Source organism: Malus domestica, chromosome 09 (assembly GCF_042453785.1).
Source record: "Malus domestica chromosome 09, GDT2T_hap1".
Taxonomy (NCBI): Eukaryota; Viridiplantae; Streptophyta; class Magnoliopsida; order Rosales; family Rosaceae; genus Malus; species Malus domestica.
In genome coordinates this window covers 30,744,915-30,767,650 of record NC_091669.1, presented here as the reverse complement: position 1 = coordinate 30,767,650, position 22,736 = coordinate 30,744,915, and the positions used below count along the sequence as shown (strand labels likewise).

Here is a 22,736-nt window from a genome sequence, read left to right as displayed (position 1 = left end):
CTCATTCCAACAAGCAACTTTGAGTTAACTTTGCAATTGTGGTTCCGTAGTGGTTAGGAATAACACAAAAGTTTATGATCCTCTTGTGCATATTCCATTCATGATCAATAAAATGTGCAGTAAGAACCATATAATTGGTGTTTTGTGTGCTTGTCCAAGTATCAATAGTGAGACAAATTCTATCAACACTTAAGGTTTTCTTCAAATAAGCCTTCGATTCATCACACATGTTGAGAAAAGTTCTCGCAAGAATTCTTCTAGAAGACACTTTAAACAATGGAATACCAACAACACAAAAAAGCTGAAACCCCATCTTATCAACGGTACTAAATGGCATCTCATCTATGACTACCATCTTGACACATGCTTCTAAAACACTCTCTTGTGAAAATCCAACAACAACCAGATCGTTACCTTTAGTTTTATCCCCAACCAAAACTTTTTGCTTTTTACTTCTATTCCCTTGGTAAAATTTACAATATCTTTCAATGTGGTGTCTCATGCTTATGGTGCCATTAACTCTTGCTTCAGCTGCATAATCACCCACACTGCTCTGTTTTGGGCAATAATTATATTTAGCTCTCCTAAGTTTTACTTCAGCCAAATATTTCTCCCCCTTTTCATTGATTTTCGGCTTTTTTTTTTCGTCACATAATATGTTGTAAAATGATCCCAAACCCAGCTACGTTTTCTTGAATTAGAGTTACTTTTTCATCTTCGCCCTCATATTCTTCGCCGTCATTTTCAGGGTTACCTCAACGTCTATTTCATTTTCTGAGTCAAATTCTATTGTCTCTTCCTCTGGCTTCTCAGGGGAGTCCCCCATAGAAGAGTGACCAATCCAACTATGCTTGCTGGTTTCTTCATATCTTGACTGAAATAAAATACGAAATATTCATTATCTTAAATGAATGGAATACACAGAATCTCAAATATTGCTGAAGAAAACAAATTAAAAAATGAGCCCCTCTGACAAAAAAAAAACCAAATTAAGCCTCTCTGACCATATGCAATGGATGTCAGAGATAGATAGAAATAACTTAGCACCATTACAAGCTAAACCATACAAAATGAGAGAAGCAGGTGAGAACGAAAGAGATTCAAATCATTACCAGCTAAACCTTACAAAATATACAGAAAAAGCTCTAACAAAATGAACTTATAAACAACATATGGGCTTGCTACTCACGCATAGTTAGTCTGAAACAATTGGTTCGAGGATAAATACCAACAAATAAAGGATGGATTTCCGGATTACTATTGAACATTAGAGTTGACTTAATCCTTCTACACATGAATCATGTTTGGTAATGAGCACGGAGAAACATTTCACTAGATAATTCAATACCACATGGCCATCAATATTATGAAGAAACAACCTACTATATGAAACCCATCTAGCCGACTGACAATGTGGACTGCATATTCAATCAAGAGGCCTAAAGACCCCGTACAGTGCAAACGACCGGGCCATCTTGAGGATGAACCCTATAAGTGTCAGCACTTACAACACACTTATCAATTATAATCATTGACTATTCATAGCTACTGCAATAACATGACTCAAATCACACTCACAGGAAAACAAGATTGTGACAATAGCATGCCAAGTAAGTTTCAATCACTCATCAAACACCAACCTAAAATGATCATGAAACCCTTTTCGTTCAATGTTCTTAAATCCTCAGTTTCCACAAGAAGAAACTTCTAATAAAGTGGGTTTCAAATAGCACAATGTATACCACACACATAGCAACACAAACGATAGAAAGAATGGTAGTAAGGATCCACAGTGAAAATGTCGAACACTAGCAAGGATACATGCATACAAGCCAACGCAACATGACAACTAGTAGTTACAAATTGCCATTAAAAACACTCCTATTTCTCTACATCCAAAGAGAAGCAGGTGAAATTGAAAACAATGGAGGGTGGTTCCTAAAGAAATTAATAATTTAGAACTTAAATTGATACTTGGGTGTTTTCTAATCTAGGTCCCCTTTTGATTCACAAACCTCATCCCTAAAATTAATCATAAACCCTAACCCAGTTCCCCTTTTGAATCTTTGATTCAAATGAACCCTAACTCTAAAATTAATTTAATTAAAAATTCTTAACTAAACTAATACAAGTTCTAAGTTCTTACCATATTAGCTAGAACGAAGAGCAGGTGATTGGCTTGTGGATGAAGGGGATATGGGGATGCAAGCAGTAAGGTCGAAGACATGCAAGCAGCCGGGTCGCAAAGATGCAAGCACCAAGGGCACTGATGTCGACTGTGGAAAAGATGAAGATGAGTTTTGAAAGAGACAGACAGATAGATGAATATGGTGACTCAAATAGTGTAGTTAAACTAATTAAAAGTTAAAACATAACATTCAAAATATATGGTGCGGTTTCGATTTCGATTTCGATCCGGTTTTGAAAACCCAAAACTGAAACCAAACCGTTTTCTTTGCCACGGTTTGGTTTTGAAACCGCAACCGTTTCAATACCACAAAACCAAACCGTTCGGTGCGGTCTGATTCGATTCTTGTTTCAGTTTCAGTTTTCGATTCCGAGCGCCTACCCCTAGTCACTACACCAAACTATCTACTTAAAACTCTAATATCACAAGTACTTTTTTTTTTCAAATAACATATTTTTCATGTTAATTTTTCTAATATATAATTAATTTATAATAATTTACTTAAATCCGTCTAGCCCGCCTAGGAGTTAGGCCCTAATCCGCCGCCTAACTAGCGCCTAGTGTCTTTTGGAACCTTGGTAATTCAACTTCATTATCGAAAGGATATGTTAAGTTCCTTTTTATGCTTGGTTTATAATTTCTTTATGTTGATGCCAAGGGAAAACCACAAATTGATCAAATTGTATTCAAGTCAATTTGCAATTCTCATGTAAATGTAAAGACAGAAAGTGAGACAAATTAGCTTGGAAAGTAAAGTATTACAAGCAATGAAATGTAAAGGCAAGTTAACTATTTAATCAATAGAATAATAACTTGCATGAAAGTTAATAACTTGAAGATAAATGATAAATACAAGCAATCAGGTAAGATTTAAACCTATTCAGGGAAGACTAATCCCCAATCAGGGAAGTTCTTGCAAGTACATGATGTGTTTGAGAAAGGAAATTCAATACAAGAAATCGATACTACAAGGAAGGTAGCAGAGCTATAAATATAAAGAGTGTTTGAACTACAAAATGAATATATGAAAAGTAGGCTTCCAGAGCTTTAAAGTCTTTTTGTATGTTGAGTTGAGTTTCCCTTTCTGCTGCCTTTTATAGAATCGCTTATTTCTTCTAGAGTACCTTTCTCTTTCAATTCATTCCCCAATCCAAGTGGTTGATGTGATTACTTCAAGGGATGAGTTTTTACTTGGATATTGAGCTTTTATCCCCTTGAAACTATGAACTTACCACTAGAAAGTACTTTTCCTCTAAAATTCAACTGAGCAATCTTCCTTATGTGTGAAAGAGAGTTTTTGCCACCCACAATTTCCACGTCATAAAGTACTTTTAAATTATGGATCTTGCACTTTTCATTTGTTCTATAATTAAATACCCATCAAGCTTTCATAGTGATTTCAGTGTGTTGGGCCTTGGACAATCTATTTTAATTCTAAAGAGAAATGATAGAATTTTATTAGAACGATAGGAGGAATTGAAAGAATATTTTGGCAAAACTAAAATTATTTGAGCAACATACATAGAGCTATTAACAATTAAAAGGCGGAAGCATATTCATATGCACTCAAAACAAATCTTAACCATAAGTTCAAAGCCTAGTTGTGTGGTGAACCATGACTCAACTCATATTCACAACAAGCGTTGAGAATTCATTATATCTTTGTCTATTCATCTTTGCATAGACGAAGGCTAATCACCCAAGAGAGAGCCTTCATTCATTTGGCCCTTGACACCCTAGACTTGGATGAGGAATAAAATCTCCAAAGTTCCCAAAAGAGGGTACCTCTAATTTCTCCACATATAAAAAGATGTAAAGAGAAGACGGGTGAGCAAGGGAGGGGAAAGTGCTAGTGTTCTTCTGCCTTGGTGGTCGACCTCTTAGAAAGGAGAGAGTTGTGTTTCATTTTCCCTTACAAAACCAGAAATGAGAAAAGTTAGAGCAACTCCACTGTGGGCAATATCCATTGCCTCCCTCCCTCCCCCAAAAAAACACTCCAGCCCAGTTGGGCAATTGGGCTCAAGGCGAGCCTGAGGAAGAAGTCAAGCGAAAGTCCAAGGCTCGAGCGCTTAAGTGAATGTGACAAAAGGCTGACATCAGCCACGTTATATAAAAAAAAAATTTGTTTCTTCATGCACGTGGACAACACTCACACGTAAGGGCACGTCTCCGACAATGTTTCAGAAGGTAGGGCATGCGTAGCAGCCCACTAAGTTATCGTTGCGTTGGAGCGATGTAGCTGCTTTTAGGTCGTTGGATTTCCAACGGCTATATTTTCTGAGCCATTAGATTTCCAAAAGTAAAAAAAAATTCCAAATCTCCCTCAACGGCCAGATGATGTGGCAAAATCTGGACCGTTTGATTGTCATATCAACAGTCCATGTTTTCGGCTTTAAAAATTAAAAGAAAAATCATAAATGTTACCGTTGGGCCACGTTGCCATGTGTCACAATCTGAACTATTGGATTTCAATTTTTTTTTTATAATCCAATGCTCCAGATTAATTAAGTTAATAAAAAATTTAAAAAATATATTAAACATTAATTAAAAATCTTAAAAAAAATCAATTTTTTTTCTATAAATACCTTACCATTGTCTTCCAAACAATGCTTGGCCACTCAAAAATGAGTAGGAACTCCTACTCAAAATTCTTCGTATTCGAATAACAGAGCTTTGTACTTATGATCAGAACTGTTCATATTATAAATCACATTGTAAGGATCATTTCTGTAAAAAATGAAGAAAAACTAAGGTCGTTTAGTTAATCTATTTTAGCAAATACATAGACGGTTCGTAATGCTTTTACCAATTCCGTTCATTTGTTTTTATACAATTCGATGACTAAACAACCTTAGTTTTAATTGATTTTTAGGATCTTTATAGAGTGATTTATAATATGAACAGTTCTAATTATAAAAATGGAGTTCCACCTTACACATGGCGTGATGAGATTGGTTAAAAATCCTAATCTAAAATTAAAAATAAAAATATTTTTTATTATTTTATAAAATAAAAAATACTAATATTTAAGGGGATTGAGTTGCAGGCAATTATTATTCATTTAAGGGGATTCAGTTACCTATGCCCAGGGTGCCTTACTACACTGGAATTGCTTTTATAACTCCCCTTTATAGTCCCTTGTATTGAACCAACAAAAATAAAAACCCTAGCTCTCTCTCTAGTCTCTATGGCCGGCCTCTAAGTTAGTGGGCTTTTGTGTCCTTTGTGATTTAAGTTGTCACACAACTTAATTTAATGGGCTTGACAGTTCGAAGCCCATTGGACCTTGAAGTCCAAAACTAACTCAAGATCTGTTACGAACTTACTCATATGATTAATTAACTTATTAATTCATCCTAATCATAAACCAAGAAACAAAGAAATAATGAAATAATGAAATAGTGATAGGAGCATATTTATGCGACTTTGTTATCTTATTTCTTTGCATTTGCTTAGTTAATTTCCATTTATTATCGTAATTTAAGTTATTTTCGTATTGTTGTAGGTCCAATTGGTAAAGATGACAATAAATGGCTAAATGAAGCAATTTGGGGCAGTTTTGGACTTGGATTGGATAGCATGCGTGTGGAGCAGTGAGGCTGGATGTTTTTGGTGTTTTACATGTGCTAAATATGTGCTAAAATCTGGAGGAATCAAATTTGGAAGTTTGGAAGACAAGGAAAGATATAATCTTATCCAACCTTATCCAGACTTATCTTATCTTATCTTACCTTATCCAAACATTATCCCATTTTATGCAACATTATCTCATATTATCTCCAGATGCAAAAGGAGTCCTTATCCTATTCTAAATACTTCCCATCTGATTCTAGGAGTCCTAATCCATTCAAACACCCTAATCCTTTTTCTCCTTGGTTTCTGTCGAACCCTACCCTATATATATGTATTTTTGTTGTAGCAATTAGAGAGAGAAGACTTGTGCCGCATGCCTTATTCAAAGCTTGTGCTGCAACCTGCAAGGATCAAAGAAGAAATATTGTGCCGCGACCTGCATCCAGAAAGGAATGTGCCGTAACCTGCAATCATCCATTGAAGTCGTTGGAGTTTTCTAGGTTCTTTCTATCTTTATTTTAAGTTTCAATGTTTATTTTAGATTGTTTTTCAATTATGATGGACATGTGTAACTAAGTTTCTTTTTAGCTAGGGGTGAATTCGAAGCCATGATCATATGTTTTATATAAATTGATTACAGCCAGTTATTGTTTTGTAAAATATGAATGCGATTTACTTATATGTTTTACAGAGAACTTATTCTTGTATTTTATTAAGGATGCATACTTAGTTTGCATGCAGGAATTTGATGCTAGAATATAAGGGAATTTCACCTAATCGTTATGAACTTATATTTATAAGTAGTAAAAGTCACTAGTTATGGTTGAGTTAATTAAATCCATGGCAGGAGTATCATGCTTTTCATAGTTACGAATGCCTTGTCAATGCTTATGATTTTCACAAAACTTAATGACCTTTGATATTTGTCTCTATCATGCTTTTCATAGGTAGGGAACTTGAGAAGAATAATTTGGTTGTGTCGCTGAGTCCAATTCAATGAACTTTGGAAAATTTGAGAATTAATTAGTGTTGTTCACAGTTAATTTGGGGCATTGTCATTCATGGTTTATAGGAAGAATAACTGGAAATCGATTTATGTGCATATGTTTCATGTGTGGAGAAAAATCATCTAGCTAGCTTTTCACCCATATTCCCTTTACAACTCAATTAAATTGCTGCTATTTACTTTTGTTTCTTAAAATTCGTCAAAAACCCCCCTCAATTCTTATTTTGTGTTAGTCTAGCTTAGTTTTCAGTTTTTAAGTTTAATTTGAGTTGATTAGCATCCCTCCTAATCTCCGGCCTAGAACGATCCTTACTTACTCATACTACAATCATCTAAATTATAGGGTTTAATTTGTGTGTTAGTTTGTACCACATCAAATAGTCATACAACACTCCAAGAAAGAAAGAAAGGACGAAAGAAAGAAATAGTGAAGTTTTAAAACTTTGAAACCAAGGAATTCATTCGCTTAACTACCTTGACACTACAGGCAAGATTACTTCAGCAAAGTGAGGCAAGATTAGCGTATCTAAAGGCTAGATTGCTTCATCAAGAGTGGTATTCATTTCCTCAAACAAGTGGCAACTTAAGCAAAATAACATAATTTAAGAGAAAACAGATTGAGAAAATGCTTTCAATTGTGCAGTTTTTCATATCATAACAGATTGACAGACTACATGTTGGTCATGAATTGGTCTCAATCCCGTACACAACTCAAAAGTGTTTTGAGCCATTACATCACATCACAACAAAATCTTGGGATTAATTTATCATCTGTATTTCACTAGCTGGCATCAAAGTCTAGGTACATTCTATATGCATTTCGATCCGAAGAGTAGTAACCTTGTATGAGGTTGTCAACTTTGAAACCGAATTTCTTGTAAAGATTCACAGCAGGAGTTCTTGAGGGATCAACGTGAAGTGTTATGCGCTGGACATTTCTTGTTCTACATTTCTGAATGGCTGCTGTCAGTAGTGCTTCTCCGTAGCCTTGCTTCCGACAAGTATCCTTCACTATGAAAACAAAACATCCACATGCATACAAGAAATCACTATTTGGCGAATATGAGATCAAAGAAAAAATTAGCACTCTAATGCTTTAAACAATGGCGCATATACGAAATTTCCCAGAAATTCGTTAAAAACCAGAACCAAAAAGATAAAATTCCAAATAGTAGCATTTGTGCATTCAGCTTATTTTTAAAGTCTCAATGGGTACTTTGATCAAACACCTAATGAGCATGTCTACAATTCCGGCAAACCAAAACCATATCGAGTATCTGAAATCCCCTTACCATGCATTTCTAACTTGGGAGTTGAATCTAGTGATCTAAGAAACTGGCCCAAATTTGCAATTTGATACTTGACTAATTGGTTTCATGGTTTCTCCCAAAAAAGTGAACTGATATGGATGAAAAGTTGAAGAAAAAAGAAGGGATTTGAAACCTGCGAGCTTTGTGATGGAAGCGTACAGGGAAGAAGGCCAAGAGTACATGACATAGCCTGCAACTTCTTCACCATCTACTTGGGGTTCCCTGTAATATAGAACCCCGCTGTTTTTCTTTCTCAGTTCTTCGTCAAAGCTTCGGGCAAGGGATTCGTGTTTCGGGAAGATCTTCCGCTCTAGCTTCACTATTTCTTCCACTATCGTCGCCCAGTTGGGAGAGTTTCTCTGAAGCTCCACGATGACCCCTGTAGCTGCCGCCATTACTCAAGAAAATGGGATGAGTTTGAGGTTTTGTTTTTCTTGTTTCAACGGTTTATTTCGGTATATATGACTCTTTTTTAAGAAGCAATTCTCCCTACACGACCAAATAATGTCATTCTTTCGTACAAACGTTATAATCTGCGCCGTTTATTATTTTTATCATCATTTAACAATCATCTTTAAAATAAAGAAAAATTAATAAAAATGACTTGAAAATTTTGAGTTTTAACAATAAGGACAAAATAAAGGGTAAAGTGAATAGTATCAGGATTGACTTTTTAGTGTAAAAATGTGATTTTTCGTTAAAATGAACAGTACCGGGAGCTTTTCATTAAAGTTCCCTTAAAATAATTCATTTACACGTCATCGCTAATGGAAATGGTCTCCAAATCAAACTAATTTCCAAAAGTTGGTCTTTAAATGATAAAGAGATTGAACAATTTGGATTATGATGGTTTGTATAATGAAATGATATTACGTTGTCATATGAAGGATTACTCTACTGTAAAGACATGCTTAAAATGTGGCAGTGTGGTGCTCATTTTGTTAATCAGGGAAATATTTGTACTGTTAGATCAGGGGTGAGCCTGTAATTGTGAACAACTCAATCAAAATTAGTGATTGCATAGAAGAGTCTCCGCAGTCCTGCCAGCTAATAGCCTTGAAGGTCCTTGTTGATAGGAACGCAGGCGCTCTAGATACCTAAAAAGAGACTCCAAAGAGTCGTTTTCTTGCTACCATTGGGCTGGGTATGACTTGGTGGCAAGACATATCATAGGCTTGAAGCACCCATGATACGTTGAGGCCCAAAGGCCTAATACTCATAGGGAAAACACTAGCCACGGTCCCTCATGGAGGACATACAGGCATCACTTTACCTGGAGTGGTTTGTGGTCTACTCATGACATCTAGGGTAAAAATGTCATAAAAAGCATATAGCTCACATGTCTTTCTCCTATTGAATGTGGTTAATTTATGTCTCTACAACCACCTACCGATAGATTAACATCGAACGGTGAGTGATCATAATTTTTTTGGACTATCTTATATATAAAGTAGGGGTGGGTTTGGTTCAAATTGGTTCGGTTTTTTGCCAAAACCGAAATTTCAGTTGGGTTCAATTTTTTTTCGGTTTTTTTTTTGTTCGGTTTCGGTTTTTTTTTCAAAAAATGAAAAATTTTGAAATCTTAAATTTTAACATATCCAACACAATCATAACATAAATATTTCGACTAGACTTAAAGATAATGAAAATAAACATTTAAAGTTCAACTAGAATTATAACATAAAGGTTTTTTTAAAATATTTTGGGTTTAAAGTTTAACTGTAAATAGATTTCTTTTTAGACGATGATGATGGAGTACGACCTTATTCATTCCTCTTTTTCTCTCAATCTCTCTCTCTCTCTCTCTCTCTCTCTCTCTCTCTCTCTCTCTCTCTCTCTCTATATATATATATATATATATACATGTATTCTTCACTAGCAATAAGATAAACATTCTATAATATACTATTTATTTTGATTATTGTCTAGGTAACAATTTTTGATATTTTCTTTATCTTTGTGGTCCGAATTTTTTTTATCCATATATGTGGTTACATAATATAATATCTACATTCTGTGTTCAGCTTCTACCACCAGCAAATTTTGAAGAGGTGTTTATCAATATTTTTGAATATATTGATATACTTTTCAAAATTGTTAGGCCACGGAAGCTACTATACTTGGCCATAGGTGAGAAAGTTTGAATTTTGTTTTTGATCTCGTAGTGTTTAATAAAATCATGAGACTTTTATACGTTGTTTGCTTTCCCTAATCAACTGCAGTGCAGTTGAGATATGTGTTCTTATATATGTGTTGCACTTAATGATATAAACTAGAAATATTGCATGTAATGGCATAAGTTCTGATTTTTGTTGTAGATGGAGAAGCTGAGAAGACAATTTGAATTGGAAAGCAAACAAGTCCTACCAAAGCAGCAGTCCGAAGTATCATATTCTAATATAATAAAATCAAATAATTAATAAATAAAATTAAAAAATTATTAATTTAATTATTTCGGTTCGGTTCGGTTTGGTTCGGTTTCTAGACCACCAAAATCAAACTGAACCAAAAGAGTTCGATTCGATTCGGTTTTTTCGTTCGGTTCGGTCTTTTCGATTTCGGTTCGGTTCGATTTTCGGTTTTTTGAACCCACTCCTAATATAAAGCCAACAAGGCCAATGAATAGTGTTTTTTGGTGTCACAAGTCAGGTGCCAACCAGCAGTTTGAATCCCCTGCAAAGACAACTGCTGCTTGGGGTGAATGGAACGACTTTTTGCATTGCTCTAACATGCCAGTTCACCCTCCTCAATCACCCAATCCCTTGATCAATATTTATTGTCCTCGTTATGATGAGGCAGCGAAAAATGTGATCATGAAAGATGTGCACTTTCCATTTGATCTTCCAGGTTTCGGTGTGAACGTGATTCCGCCCTGGTCCAATGAAATCGACAACGTGAAGCATGGTAGCAATGGAAAACAACCTTGCATCAATGGTGATAGTGAGAAATTAATGACCAGTGGAAAGCAACCTTCCATCAGTGGTGACACAGTGAAAATAATATCATTTTTTTTCCCAGGTGATTCATATCGCTTTGATCCTATTGAGATTTGCAATGATGTACACTTCAATTTTGATTCTGATTGTACCAGTACTACGAGGACTCGTCATCCTCAAAAAAGGTACAAGGCTGTTAAAGAGTGTGCTGCGTGCGAATATGTGGGTGGTCAAGAACATTGTGATTAGATGAATCGTCCTACAGGTCAAGCAAAACAGGAAGCCATCCCCAAAGATATTCAGAATGCAAAATCACCATCCGATGACGCTTATGGTAAGAAAAGTTGAACCTATATGGGAATGGATGTTATATTATGGTATTAGTATTCATGTATGTCCAATGCAGTGCAAGATATCAACCTTTAAAAAACAAATCTCTAGTCTTTTGCTCTATGTAAACACTCCTGCTCAGTTTGTACCACCGCAGAAGATATGGATGTTTATATTTTGAACCTAGGCAGTTGGTAACTATATAGACTGCTATGTTATTTTTGTTTCTGTATGGATGGTTTATGGAATCAATATCATGTATGACTACTCTGTGTATTTTGCAATTATAATAATGTGTACCAGTTTGATTTATATGTATTCAGCTACAGTAGCGATAATTAAATATCATGACAGAAAAACAAAGAAATCTGAAGAAAAAATATATAGTGAACTAATGCTTACATCTTCCAGAGCAGAAGAATGGTTAGAAACTTCAGAGTTTAAATGAGAAAACGTTGATTGCGAATTTCCTTCAAGATCCCCAGCTATACCATCTAGAGCTTTAATACCTGAACCATACATGTTTTTAAGCTTTCCTAATCTTCCTCGCAGTTCTTCAGTAGCCTTCAAAATTAAGCCAAATAATGAAGTTGTATATAGATTGACAATTCAATCTCAGGAATGCATGCAAAGACAATCATCTTCTTGTATAAACCTTACCTCCGCCTTTGTTGATACAAAGGACTGCATGTCTTCTTCCATATCTTTTAATTGCTGCTCATGTTGTGTCACTGCAACTGCCATAGTCTTATGCAAGACTTCAAGCTGTTGAGTTAATTGGGACTCAAATTTCTGGACTAGTTTCCGGTTTCCATCTTGAATTTTGTCCTTGCGCTCTACAAAACCATCCATGGTCAGAAAATAAATAACCCGAAGTTTTGAGGGAGATAAAAGAAGAACATACAAAATAATAATACAAACCAATTTTGGCAAATAAACTGGACACATCTGATGCAGTATTCTCTAACTCTGCTCTTAGCTCAAATGCACGCCCAACGAGTGATTTCTCTAAAAGTTAACAATGGAAATAATAGTAAGAAAAAGGCATTTAAATGTACCTTCCAACATGAAATTTAATATATGAAAAAAATTGAACATGAATAGTGTAGAATAATCCCGAATGTCGACTGTATAACTTTAAAGTAAGATGAAATGGAGAGAATCTATATATGGTCTGAAAATGTAGATGGTGACACGACAATTTGTTTTAGCAGACAACTTTGCTCACTTGATTTGAGGAGATTCACTATCAGAAATTCCTTCTCTTTGATGGTCGCATTTGCTTGTCAATGCTTGTCCTCAAGACCATACAGTGCATGTCCAGCTTCCTCAAGCTTTTTCTGAAGTGTAAAGTGTTTAATTATCTCAGAACGAGAGCAAAAATAACAAAAAGAGACTTTGTAAGTCGATATTACAAATGTATTACCTCAATTTTTTCAAGTTTATCATTTAATTCTATAGCCAAAAGTTGCTGAGAATTGTAAAGTTCCTGAAGCTCCAGCAATTGCTGCTATATTATTAAAAAAGAAAGGAATGAAATCTTGATGGAGATACCTTGTCTTTTGAATCAAATCAAGTTCCATCCGCTCTATCTTTTCAGACATTGCCTACAATAAATAAAGAGTTAATGAAGTTAGTAACCAGTCAATTGTGAACATAGGAAAAGCAGTCCATAATTCAGTTAAATGACAAGAATATGACCTTCTTCTTTGCTTCTTCACTAAGATAACGATCTCGTGGTATATATATTCCATTCTTCTCTCTGGTAGCATATACCTCTGAATGAACATAAGAAACATGTCATACCATTTAGCTTGCAGCAAAGTAACAATAAAGAATCATTAAATAACGTGTCAAACAAAAAAAATCTCTGGAGAGAGAGAGATAGAGAGCACATCAACGTTGGAATCAGGTCACAAGCTTGCTTGAGCTGATCAATCTCAGAATACAAATCCTTGATCAAAGCAGACTTCATCATTTTTTTATTTAGCCCAAAAAATAAGCAACAACAAACCATAACAAGGGTCAGAATGAAAGACAGTTCAACTATATAATTTGTGAGAACAGGGATGGAGCAAACTTCTGACCTCTGGTTTGTTCTTTATATTTTTGGCACGGTGTGCATAGTCTAACGTGCTGAGTGTTTCTTCCAAACACTACATGAAGCTGCCACTTAAAGACACCAGTTTAATATATTGCATATAATACCGTAGCAAAAAACTAATAGTCATGGCAATGCTTGGTTCAGGAATGAATGTGAAAATGTACAAATATTTCCATATCCTACAACACTTTCATCGAATCAATACTTCCTATAACTATTACCTTCATCAAAAGTGAGATGCTTTTACAGGCATTCTTCGAAGTCTTGGGCGTCTACATCGATTCTAACTCGAACCTCATCATTATCACCAATTGCATGTTCCACATCCTGTCCATCACATGGATCATCATCATGCGTTGAGGACATATCAAAGAAATCACGTGGTCTCATTTTGATTGCAACATGCCATTCTATATCTGTTGGGTCTTGTACATAGAGCACTTGTAGTGCTTGTGATGGGAGAATGAAGGGGTCACTCGTAGACGAAATCTTATTGAAGTTACCCAATCTAAAGCCATATCTGTCTGTTTTTACTCCTCACCAGTATTTCTGGAAGTGCCATCAAACCAGTTGCACTTGAATAATACCACTGTGTGTTCCATATGGTACTTGATTTCAAATACATCAGTCAGAACCCTATAATAGTCTACCAAACCGGTAACAGGGTTCCGATCACGTAGGCCAGCATAACTTGGAACATCAGACTATAGGAAAACACCATAGTTTTGGTATTTCCCATTGGATTGTGTGCCTCTTACTTTGAACCTAAACCCATTACATACAAAAATCTTATATCTCTGACACCACTTACTAGGTCCATTAGCAAGGGCCACCAAGTCGTCAGTTACCCTTGGATCACCTAATTGTTGCAATTGATTAACCTACACAATTTACACCTAGGTTCATATGCATAGTTAAGAATATGAAGATAAATAGGAAACCAGTATACGCAGAATCAACTTATACCGTACTAACATGTTTTTCAAACCAATCTGGGAAGGATTTAATAGCTTCTTTCTCTGCTTGTAGCATGGTTACACGTCTCCCCCGAGTTTTTTAAGCAGTCTCCACGTAACTTCTGTATGTGAAAAAAACAGTCAATGTCACTCTGTATAACCAAAAGTAGAGTTTAAGAAGTTGGTGCCATTCAACTACAGTCTATAACATTTTAGTTTAATCACCTCCTATATGCCATTGACTTATCACAATTGGCTAAAACATACGATCGTGCAATCTCCCAATTGTGGTTGTCAAGATGATAATATTCCCGCATACTAAGTGAATGCCCGGTGGTACAAAATATGTCAAAGTCGCCCTCATGGTCAAGACGTATTCTATTTGCATTTCGGCTTGGACGGTTCAAACGTGTCTCCACGCCTTCCAAGTACATCGCACAAAAAGACAAGCACTCATCAGCCAGATATCCTTGGGTCATGCTTCCCTCTGGTCGATTTTTATTTCGAACATACTTTTTCAACGTCAGCATGAACCTAATTTAAATAGTACAACATCAAATTTGTTGTTCTAAATAGTATGATGCACATACGTAATACCCATAGAAACATAGTAAAAGTTAAGGAATACCTCTCAATTGGATGTCTTAAGAAGCCATCTTCGGGGCAAGAAAGAGCATGCCAACACATATCTTCACTGGTGTGTCGAGACATGTAAAGCCTTTGCAAGCGAGGTGTAAAAGGAAAATATGCTAGCACCTTCCGACGTATTCTCTTTTTATTGCTTGGCGCTGTGTCATCTACCTCAGTTGTATATCTGGACACACCATATATATGACAAACATCTAAACCACTATTATGTTTCCAATACAACATGTAGTCATTTTCACATGCGTGAATTTTTTGGTGACGCAACATGAATTTTTTCAGCAATCCCTTTGTACTCATCACCTTCTTAGGTAAAGAATGACCATTTGAGAGTATATGTTTGAAAAGCTGAAGATTAGCTTGCATTGCACTTTCGTTGCACCCATATAAGCAGTTGTTTTGAAATACTCGTATTAGGAAATCCATTTTCTTCATACCACAACCCGGATATAATTCTGTATTGGCATCTTGCACCATGGCTTCAAACTTACGTGCATATGCAGGTATTGGAGCTTCATGCCCGCTGTGATTATTAATAAGCATACCACCCATTACATTGGGACCAGAGAAAATATCTTCAAGCAAGGGGCCTAGTTCACAATAGGGAGTATTAACAACAACAAGTTGTTGTGCAGCTTGGCTACTTGGAAGAGGGTCACCAAATGTCTCTCCATGCCATACCCACGTGCCTTTCAAGTAAGAACGGTCCATACCTTCAACAATTAGATGCACTTTGACTTCTTTGTTACTCAACCAGAACCTATTCAAGCATTTAGCACATGGACATTTGATGTTCCCATCATGAGAAGAAACTTGCAATGAGTTTGAGATAAATTTTGCTAGCCCCGTTCTGTAATCCTCTGTAAAAGGATTCAAAGTGGCCCAACTTTTGTCCATCATGACTGAATATAATCAATAGTTTCCAGAATTGGAACAACAAGGTGCCTAAAGATGAAGAAGTCAAGCGAAATATGTAACTGAAACAAATTAAGTAAATATAGTATGCGAATAAAGAGCAAAAAAAATTACAATCGCAACTACAAGGGATAGTATAATTTGTACGAATTCAATTTTTGTAACAAGAAAAAAAAATTCAATCGCTTTTATGAGTGACATTGTATGTATGAGTATTGCAAAAGATTTTAGGGTGCAGGGGATAGTAACAAGGTCATATAAGTCACCAGAAGAAGGAAGGAAAAAGTTCATATACTGAGTAATGTCGGTCAGACAGTCATTAATTTAAAATGTAGAGATAATAAGTATGTTTGTATACAGCATTTGTATAGTATTTGTAGGAATGTGAATCGTGTTTCATTCCAAATTCGTCTTTATCTGTAGAGGTTTAAGTGTTCCATTCTAGAATGGTTAAAAGTCCCTTGTTCAAAACCTCATATCTCATGATTTGCATCATTTGATTAAGAGGCAGGACTTCAAGGAAGATATATCTACCCATTTGTTAAAAGCAGGTGTATACATGTTCCAGCTCTTCATCAAGACATTCGTAGTTGGACTACAGAATAAACTAGCACAACTTAATTCTTGCAACATGAATGTCAATCTTCAAACGCAAAAGCATATTTAACAAATGATTATTGTGAACACGGAAAATTCCTGAAACGAAAGAGACAAGAACAACGTGCACAAAATAATATTTGTATTTGATGATTTTGGGTTACAATCTCTCTCTATTTTGATCCTCTGATTCGATCTCCGTAAGGTATTGATTTGTGGATGTTTCGTTGATCCAAGGGCCGTCGAGGCTTGATCTTGGATGAACTGTTGGAAGTTTCTTCAAGGGGTCGTGGGCTTGATCTTTGAAGGTGGATGGATGAACAGATCTTCAAGGGCTTTTGGGCTTGATCTTGAAGAACGGTTGGATGTGTGGATTTGTTGATGTTTGTTGATCCAAGGGCCGTCGGGGCTTGATCTTGGATGAACGGATGATGAACGATGGTGCTTTCTTCAAGGGCCGTCGGGGCTTGATCTTGAATTGGTGGAAGTTCTTCAAAGGCCTTTGGGGCTTGATCTTGAATTGGTGATTGTTGATCCAAGGGCCGTCGGGGCTTGATCTTGGAAGAACAATGAACGAAGAACGAAGAACACTTTCTTCAAGGGCCGTCGGGGCTTGATCTTGAAGGTGGATGATTGTTGATCCAAGGGCCGTCGGGGCTTGATCTTGGAAGAACGATGAACGAAGAACGAATAACGCTTTCTTGATTCTTCAGGAACCTGGATGCTTAAGAGTTTCGGAGTTTCAGAGCTTCAGAGCTTCAAGAATTTTGCCTAATGATTTTGGTCTTCCCAAATGAATGAAATTGGCTTCTATTTATAGAAATTTCCAAGGCCTAATTTTGAATATAATATTCCAGATGAAATAAGTCGTTTCTGCCAGGTGTTGACACGTGTCCTGTTTGATGACTTTTCCAACTTATTTCGATTTTTTGTTTAGACATACGCTACGTGTAAAATTTATGTAATACATGAGCGTTGAAACTTTGATTTATCGGTCAACATTTATTTACCGAAATTTCGATGTCTACAAATGCCCCCACTTCAAGGCGCGTTGTATACATGTGAATGTCACGTGTAGGAGATGCGTTTTGAAGTCTCTTACTGTAGATATCGATCCAAGGGCCGTCGAGGCTTGATCTTGAATTGGGCTGGAGATTTCTTCAAGGGCCGTTGAGGCTTGATCTTGAATTGGGCTGGAAGTTTCTTCAAGGGCCGTCAAGGCTTGATCTTGAATTTGTTTGGAATTTCTTCAAGGGTCGTCGAGGCTTGATCTTGAAGGTTGAAATTGGACCACAAGGAGCTTCATGTGGTAGATGATCTTTGGCTTGGGTAGTGGATGAATCGGCACATATTTGTTTTTTGCGCTTTGTTGACTTTCCACAGCTTTGATCTTGAACTAGGTTGGAGGATTTTCTAGATTCCTCCAATTGTTGATTTTCCACAGCTTATTCTTGAACTAGGTTTTGATTCAAGAGTGGTAGACAATTGATCTTGAACCGGACTTGTGATTTCTTCAAGGGCCGTCGAGGCTTGATCTTGAATTTGGCCGGAAACTTCTTCAAGGGCCGTTGAGGCTTGATTCTTAAAGGTTGACTTAAACACATGGCAAGCAGACACGAGGTGAAGGTGACGACTTGTTGCTTTGTTCAATCTTTCTAATTCACACCTGAGCAGTTTGGTCAACGGTATGATCTTCAAGATTGATGGGCTCTTCTTCTAGTTGGTGACTTGATCTTTAAGGATTTGATTCAAGGGTGGTGAAACGGCACATGCAGCCCACAACGCCTAGCAAGTCGACCCAAGAATTTGAGGGTCAAAACGAGTCCTCCACCCAGAGTGATTGCAAACCTGATGATATTAGATACTTTTGATTTTGAAGAAGTAGCGGATGAATCGACACGTGCTTTGTTGTGCTTGTCTCCACATGCTTCAATGTATCATTTTCCCTTGTCTTATCTATTCTTTTGGCATAATGTAGCATCTTCTCGAGTTCTTCAGCTCAGACTCCTTCTGCTGAGCTGACTGTGCAGGCTGCATTCTTCTCTGCTTGTTTCTTCAGGCAGATGTGGTAGCTTCTTGAGTTCCTCAGCTCGGACTCCTTCTGTTGAGCTGACTGTGAAGACTGCATTCTTCTCTGCTTGTTTCTTCTGCACGTTGTCTCCACATGTTGCAAGGTATCATTTTCACTTGCCTTATCTGTTCTCCAGGCAAATGTGGCATCCGAGTTTGAGTGGAGGTTCCGGCATATTGTTTTCTTTATCCTTGTCTTTGTAGGTAAGAACAAGGATAAAGGAAAGGACATGGAGAACACATGATATGAGATACTCTTGCTTTCTACCCTGGTGATATGAGATACTTTTGCTTTGGTGTCATTTGTTTGCAGAGGTACCCCAAGGAATAAGAAACACTGAGTGACTCGAGAGGCTTCGTTGGGAAGGCATTCTTGGAGATGAAGAAAGGTTCTCGGAGATGAAGAAAGGTTATGTATGTCTGCCTTGCTATGGAGGGTGAAGGTGGACAGTTATAGGAAATTCTTTAGTACCTGTAGAGGTACTATTCTTTTACTCGTGTCGGCAACCAATGCGTGATTGATCAGTATGGCTTCACGTGCTTTCTTCTTTATCAGAAATCTTCGACAAATTGTTCGTAATTTTCGTCAAGCTGAGTGTGCATGTGACAGGTGTTGACGAGGCTGAAAAAGACTGGCGCCTCTTCGATATCTGGGATCGGCGCTTCGACAAATTGCCCATGATTTCCGCAAAGCTGAGTTTACGCGTGACGGGTGCTGACGAGGCTGAAAAAGACTGGCGCTTCTTCGATATCTGGGATCGGCGCTTCGACAACTTGCCCGTGATTTCCGCAAAGCTGAGTTTGCGCGTGACGGGTGTTATCGCGTCTGGAAAAGCAAGATGCTTCTCCGATTTCTGAGCTTGCCTCTTCGATTTTTGAATTGGCCTCTTCGAATTTTGAGCTCACCTCTCCAATCTCTGAAATCCCGTCGAGTGTTGATTTTTTATAGAGGCACGCAGTTCGTTTCAAAGCGCACTTGAATTTTCGCTTGTAGAAACTCCCTTCTTGCACTTCTAAGATCTTGGTTCGTCCGTCCTCTTCTTTCTTCAACACTTTGAAAAATGTCTGGACCCTCCGACCGTCGTTTTGACTTGAATCTTGGTGAAGAGGCAGTCCCTTCTTCTCAAGACAACATATGGCGCCCATCCTTCATATCCCCTACTGGTCCTCTTACCGTTGGGGATTCGATGGTGAAGAATGATATGACCGCTGCGGTGGTGGCCCGAAACCTTGTCACTCCCAGAGATAACAGACTACTTTCTAAACGGTCTGATGAGTTGGCTGTTAAGGATTCTCTGGCTCTCAGTGTGCAGTGTGCAGGTTCTGTGTCTAATATGGCTCAACGTCTATTTTCTCAAACCCGTCAAGTTGAATCATTGGCGGCTGAAGTGACGAGTCTCAAACAGGAGATTAGAGGGCTCAAGCAGGAGAATAAACAATTGCATAAGCTCGCACATAGCTATGCGACAAACATGAAGAGGAAGATTGACCAGATGCAGGAATCTGATGGTCAGATTTTACTTGATCATCAGAGGTTTGTGGGTTTGTTCCAGCAGCATTTGCCTTCGTCTTCTGGGGCTGTACCGCGTAATAAAGCTCCAAATGATCAACCTCCGGCTCCTCTTCTTCTTGGAGTTCCGCTGAGTGGTATGGCTTCAAACAGTCAACCTCCGACGCCTCTTCTTCTTGGAGCTCTGCCGAGTGGTGAGGCGCCACCTGATCGTCCTTGAAGATCCCCTCTTGTAAATTTGATTTGATTTTTTTTTTTAAGGTATGTATAATGCAAATTTATGTAAAATTTCCAGAAAAATAAATAAAATGGACTTTATTTCTCTCAACATTTTTTTTTTTGGCTATATACATATATATACATACATACATACATACATATATATATATATATATATATATTTTCACGTGGACTGATCCACCATTCCAAAACCCTTTCCTTTTTTTTGCATGGTGCTAGCTACCAAGAATCCATTTACTCCTTTATATATATATATATATATATATTTTTTTTTTCTTTTCTGCTTTCGGTAGTGCTCACACCTACCACATCAAAAAAAAAAATTATTATATTTTATTCTTTGCTTTCCGTGGCTGGACAACATTTGAAAACCAATTCACAACTTTTCATTTTTTTTACACACATATTATTTTTTTTATTATTATTATTTTTTTTTTAGAATGGTGCCCATCATTTTTTTATTATATTTTTTTTTATATAAATTTGGACGACGGGTTGAGGAATTTGCAGGGATGAAGCCGAGATTCGGAGCACCGCCGCATAGCACCGATGTTCAGAACAATCCCAGGCCCGAAACTCTGCTCTGCGACCGACCCATCTCTCCGGCCTGCACTCTACCCAGATCTTCACCTCCGCCGCCGATACCATCTTCCACGTGGACCCGAATCGACGGCAAGTTCGCAAGCGATGGCGACGATGACGTGGACCCAAACGAAGAGGAGTTCTCAAGCATTTGGCGAATAGGGGACAGAGTGAACGTCCTGATCATATCGTCGGTTCCGCGGACAGCCTGATTGATTGAAACCCGCCGATCAGCGATTTGAATTTTGACAAAGGTGTTAGATCCGACGGACCTGATCAAATCTTCTCGAGCTTCTCGGCTATGACCAACGGGTTGCTCCTGGCGATCTCCTCCCTTCCGAGGGTCTTGAAATCGAACGAGCACGCGTGCTTCTCGGGGTACCTGTGAACCCCTCAGAACGTGGTCTCGCACCTGCACTTGAACCCGGTCAACCCGAAGCATTTCCTGCAAACGGTACACCGGTTCGGCTGCGACACCACCGTATCCACCTCAAGAGCCCGGACAACTTCAGCGGGCTCACCGATTATATCTCCGGCTCCCTCCGACAAAGTCAAGGCCGGGGACAGAGGTTGGCAGATAGTCTCAATCGCTGCCGGAGAGGCAGGCAAGGATGTTGAAGGAGGGGAAGAAGGAGCGGAGAGAGAGGAAGAAGCGACATCGGCAGCGGAGGCGGAGAGGGAGGCTTCGACGGTGGATTTGATCGACGCCTGCTGCTGCTCCTTGAGGCAGAAGTCTCTGTAGCATTTGGAGCAGAGGTTCATAAACCGATAGAAGTAGCTGAAAAACGCCACATTCGCAAGCCCTTCCTTGCTGTGCTCTTCATCGTACTGATCAGCTCCAAATGTTGCAATGTTTGGTTGGTACCCACCATATCCTAGGGCAATTAGGTAGATAGAGAGGTAGAACAGCCAAATTTTCCAGCTCGAATGAGATCTACATGGATTTGCTTTGCTGCCACAACCTTTAGGGTTCAGCAAAAAGAGCTGCGAGGACAGCGACAACGATACCAGACCTATGACAAAGATGAGTTGAAAGATGGAACAAGTTTTGTATCTTCCCCAATACGAATCACTGAGGAAAGCACCAACAAGAGAGAAGATGTAAACTGTTCCGGTCTATTTGCTCACGTTGTTAGCAGCCGTCGCTTTGTCTTGTTGCAACACCCTCGTTAAGTATAAGACCAAGTTCACCCCGACTCCGAAGAATGCTAGGGTAGCCAAACCTTGATTCAAAAGTATAATGATTCCAGCAACCCATTTTCCAGATTTTGCTCTGATTGCAGGGTGGCCATGCATATCAACCGTACCATCAAGAGTACATGCATCTTGATCTTCTTTGAACTGACCCTCCTTGCAGACCTTTAAGCAAGCCATTGGTTTTTCTTAAAGAGAGAATTGAGGGAATGGCGTGCAGAGGATGAGACAGGGGAGAGGAATGTGGTTTCGAGGATCAGGGATTGCAATTCGTAGTTAACGAAGATGAGTTTTGATTCACTGCGGCCCAGGTGTACGGAGACGGTACGTGTGTCATGGCGGGTGTTGATGCCATGGATGTGTCGCAGCCCAGCACGCGGTACCTGATGAATGCCACCGACGGGGAGAGCTAAGGTGGTTGTGGCTTTTCGTATTTAGCCCAATATTGCAGGGTCCTTTGCGACATCCTGAGCAGCGAGCCCAGTGCAGTGTGGGCCTAATTTGATTTGGGTTTCTTCTTCTTGGAGCTGGATTTGGATAATAGGCTTGGGCTTGGACAACCTCCTTTTGATGGGCTTAT

At 38.1% G+C, this 22,736-nt stretch overlaps 1 protein-coding gene, 1 long non-coding RNA gene and 1 pseudogene across 2 annotated transcripts; all 3 read right to left on the bottom strand.

The window, feature by feature from the left end:
• Positions 1 to 7,384: 7,384 nt before the first annotated feature.
• Positions 7,385 to 8,586, bottom strand: LOC103444118 (uncharacterized). Its single transcript, XM_008383033.4, has 2 exons — positions 8,211 to 8,586; positions 7,385 to 7,778 (listed from the first exon to the last, which is right to left on the bottom strand). Exons 1-2 carry the CDS (start codon positions 8,470 to 8,472, stop codon positions 7,549 to 7,551), a joined length of 492 nt encoding a protein of 163 aa, XP_008381255.2. The 5' UTR covers positions 8,473 to 8,586; the 3' UTR covers positions 7,385 to 7,548.
• Positions 8,587 to 11,751: 3,165 nt separating this feature from the next.
• LOC139187960 (uncharacterized) lies at positions 11,752 to 12,361 on the bottom strand. Its single transcript, XR_011571004.1, has 3 exons — positions 12,265 to 12,361; positions 12,004 to 12,179; positions 11,752 to 11,907 (listed from the first exon to the last, which is right to left on the bottom strand). It is a non-coding gene; the product is annotated as an uncharacterized lncRNA (long non-coding RNA).
• Positions 12,362 to 21,205: 8,844 nt separating this feature from the next.
• Positions 21,206 to 22,398, bottom strand: LOC139188030 (zinc finger A20 and AN1 domain-containing stress-associated protein 6-like; annotated as a pseudogene).
• Positions 22,399 to 22,736: the final 338 nt, after the last annotated feature.

Excerpts from the sequence above, each read along its gene's own strand:
- LOC103444118 (XM_008383033.4), bottom strand. The coding sequence starts at position 8,472 with ATGGCGGCAGCTACAGGGGTCATCGTGGAGCTTCAGAGAAACTCTCCC. Across the intron at positions 7,779-8,210 it reads TTCCATCACAAAGCTCGCAG|TGAAGGATACTTGTCGGAAG; the intron begins GTTTCAAATCCC and ends TTGTTTTCATAG.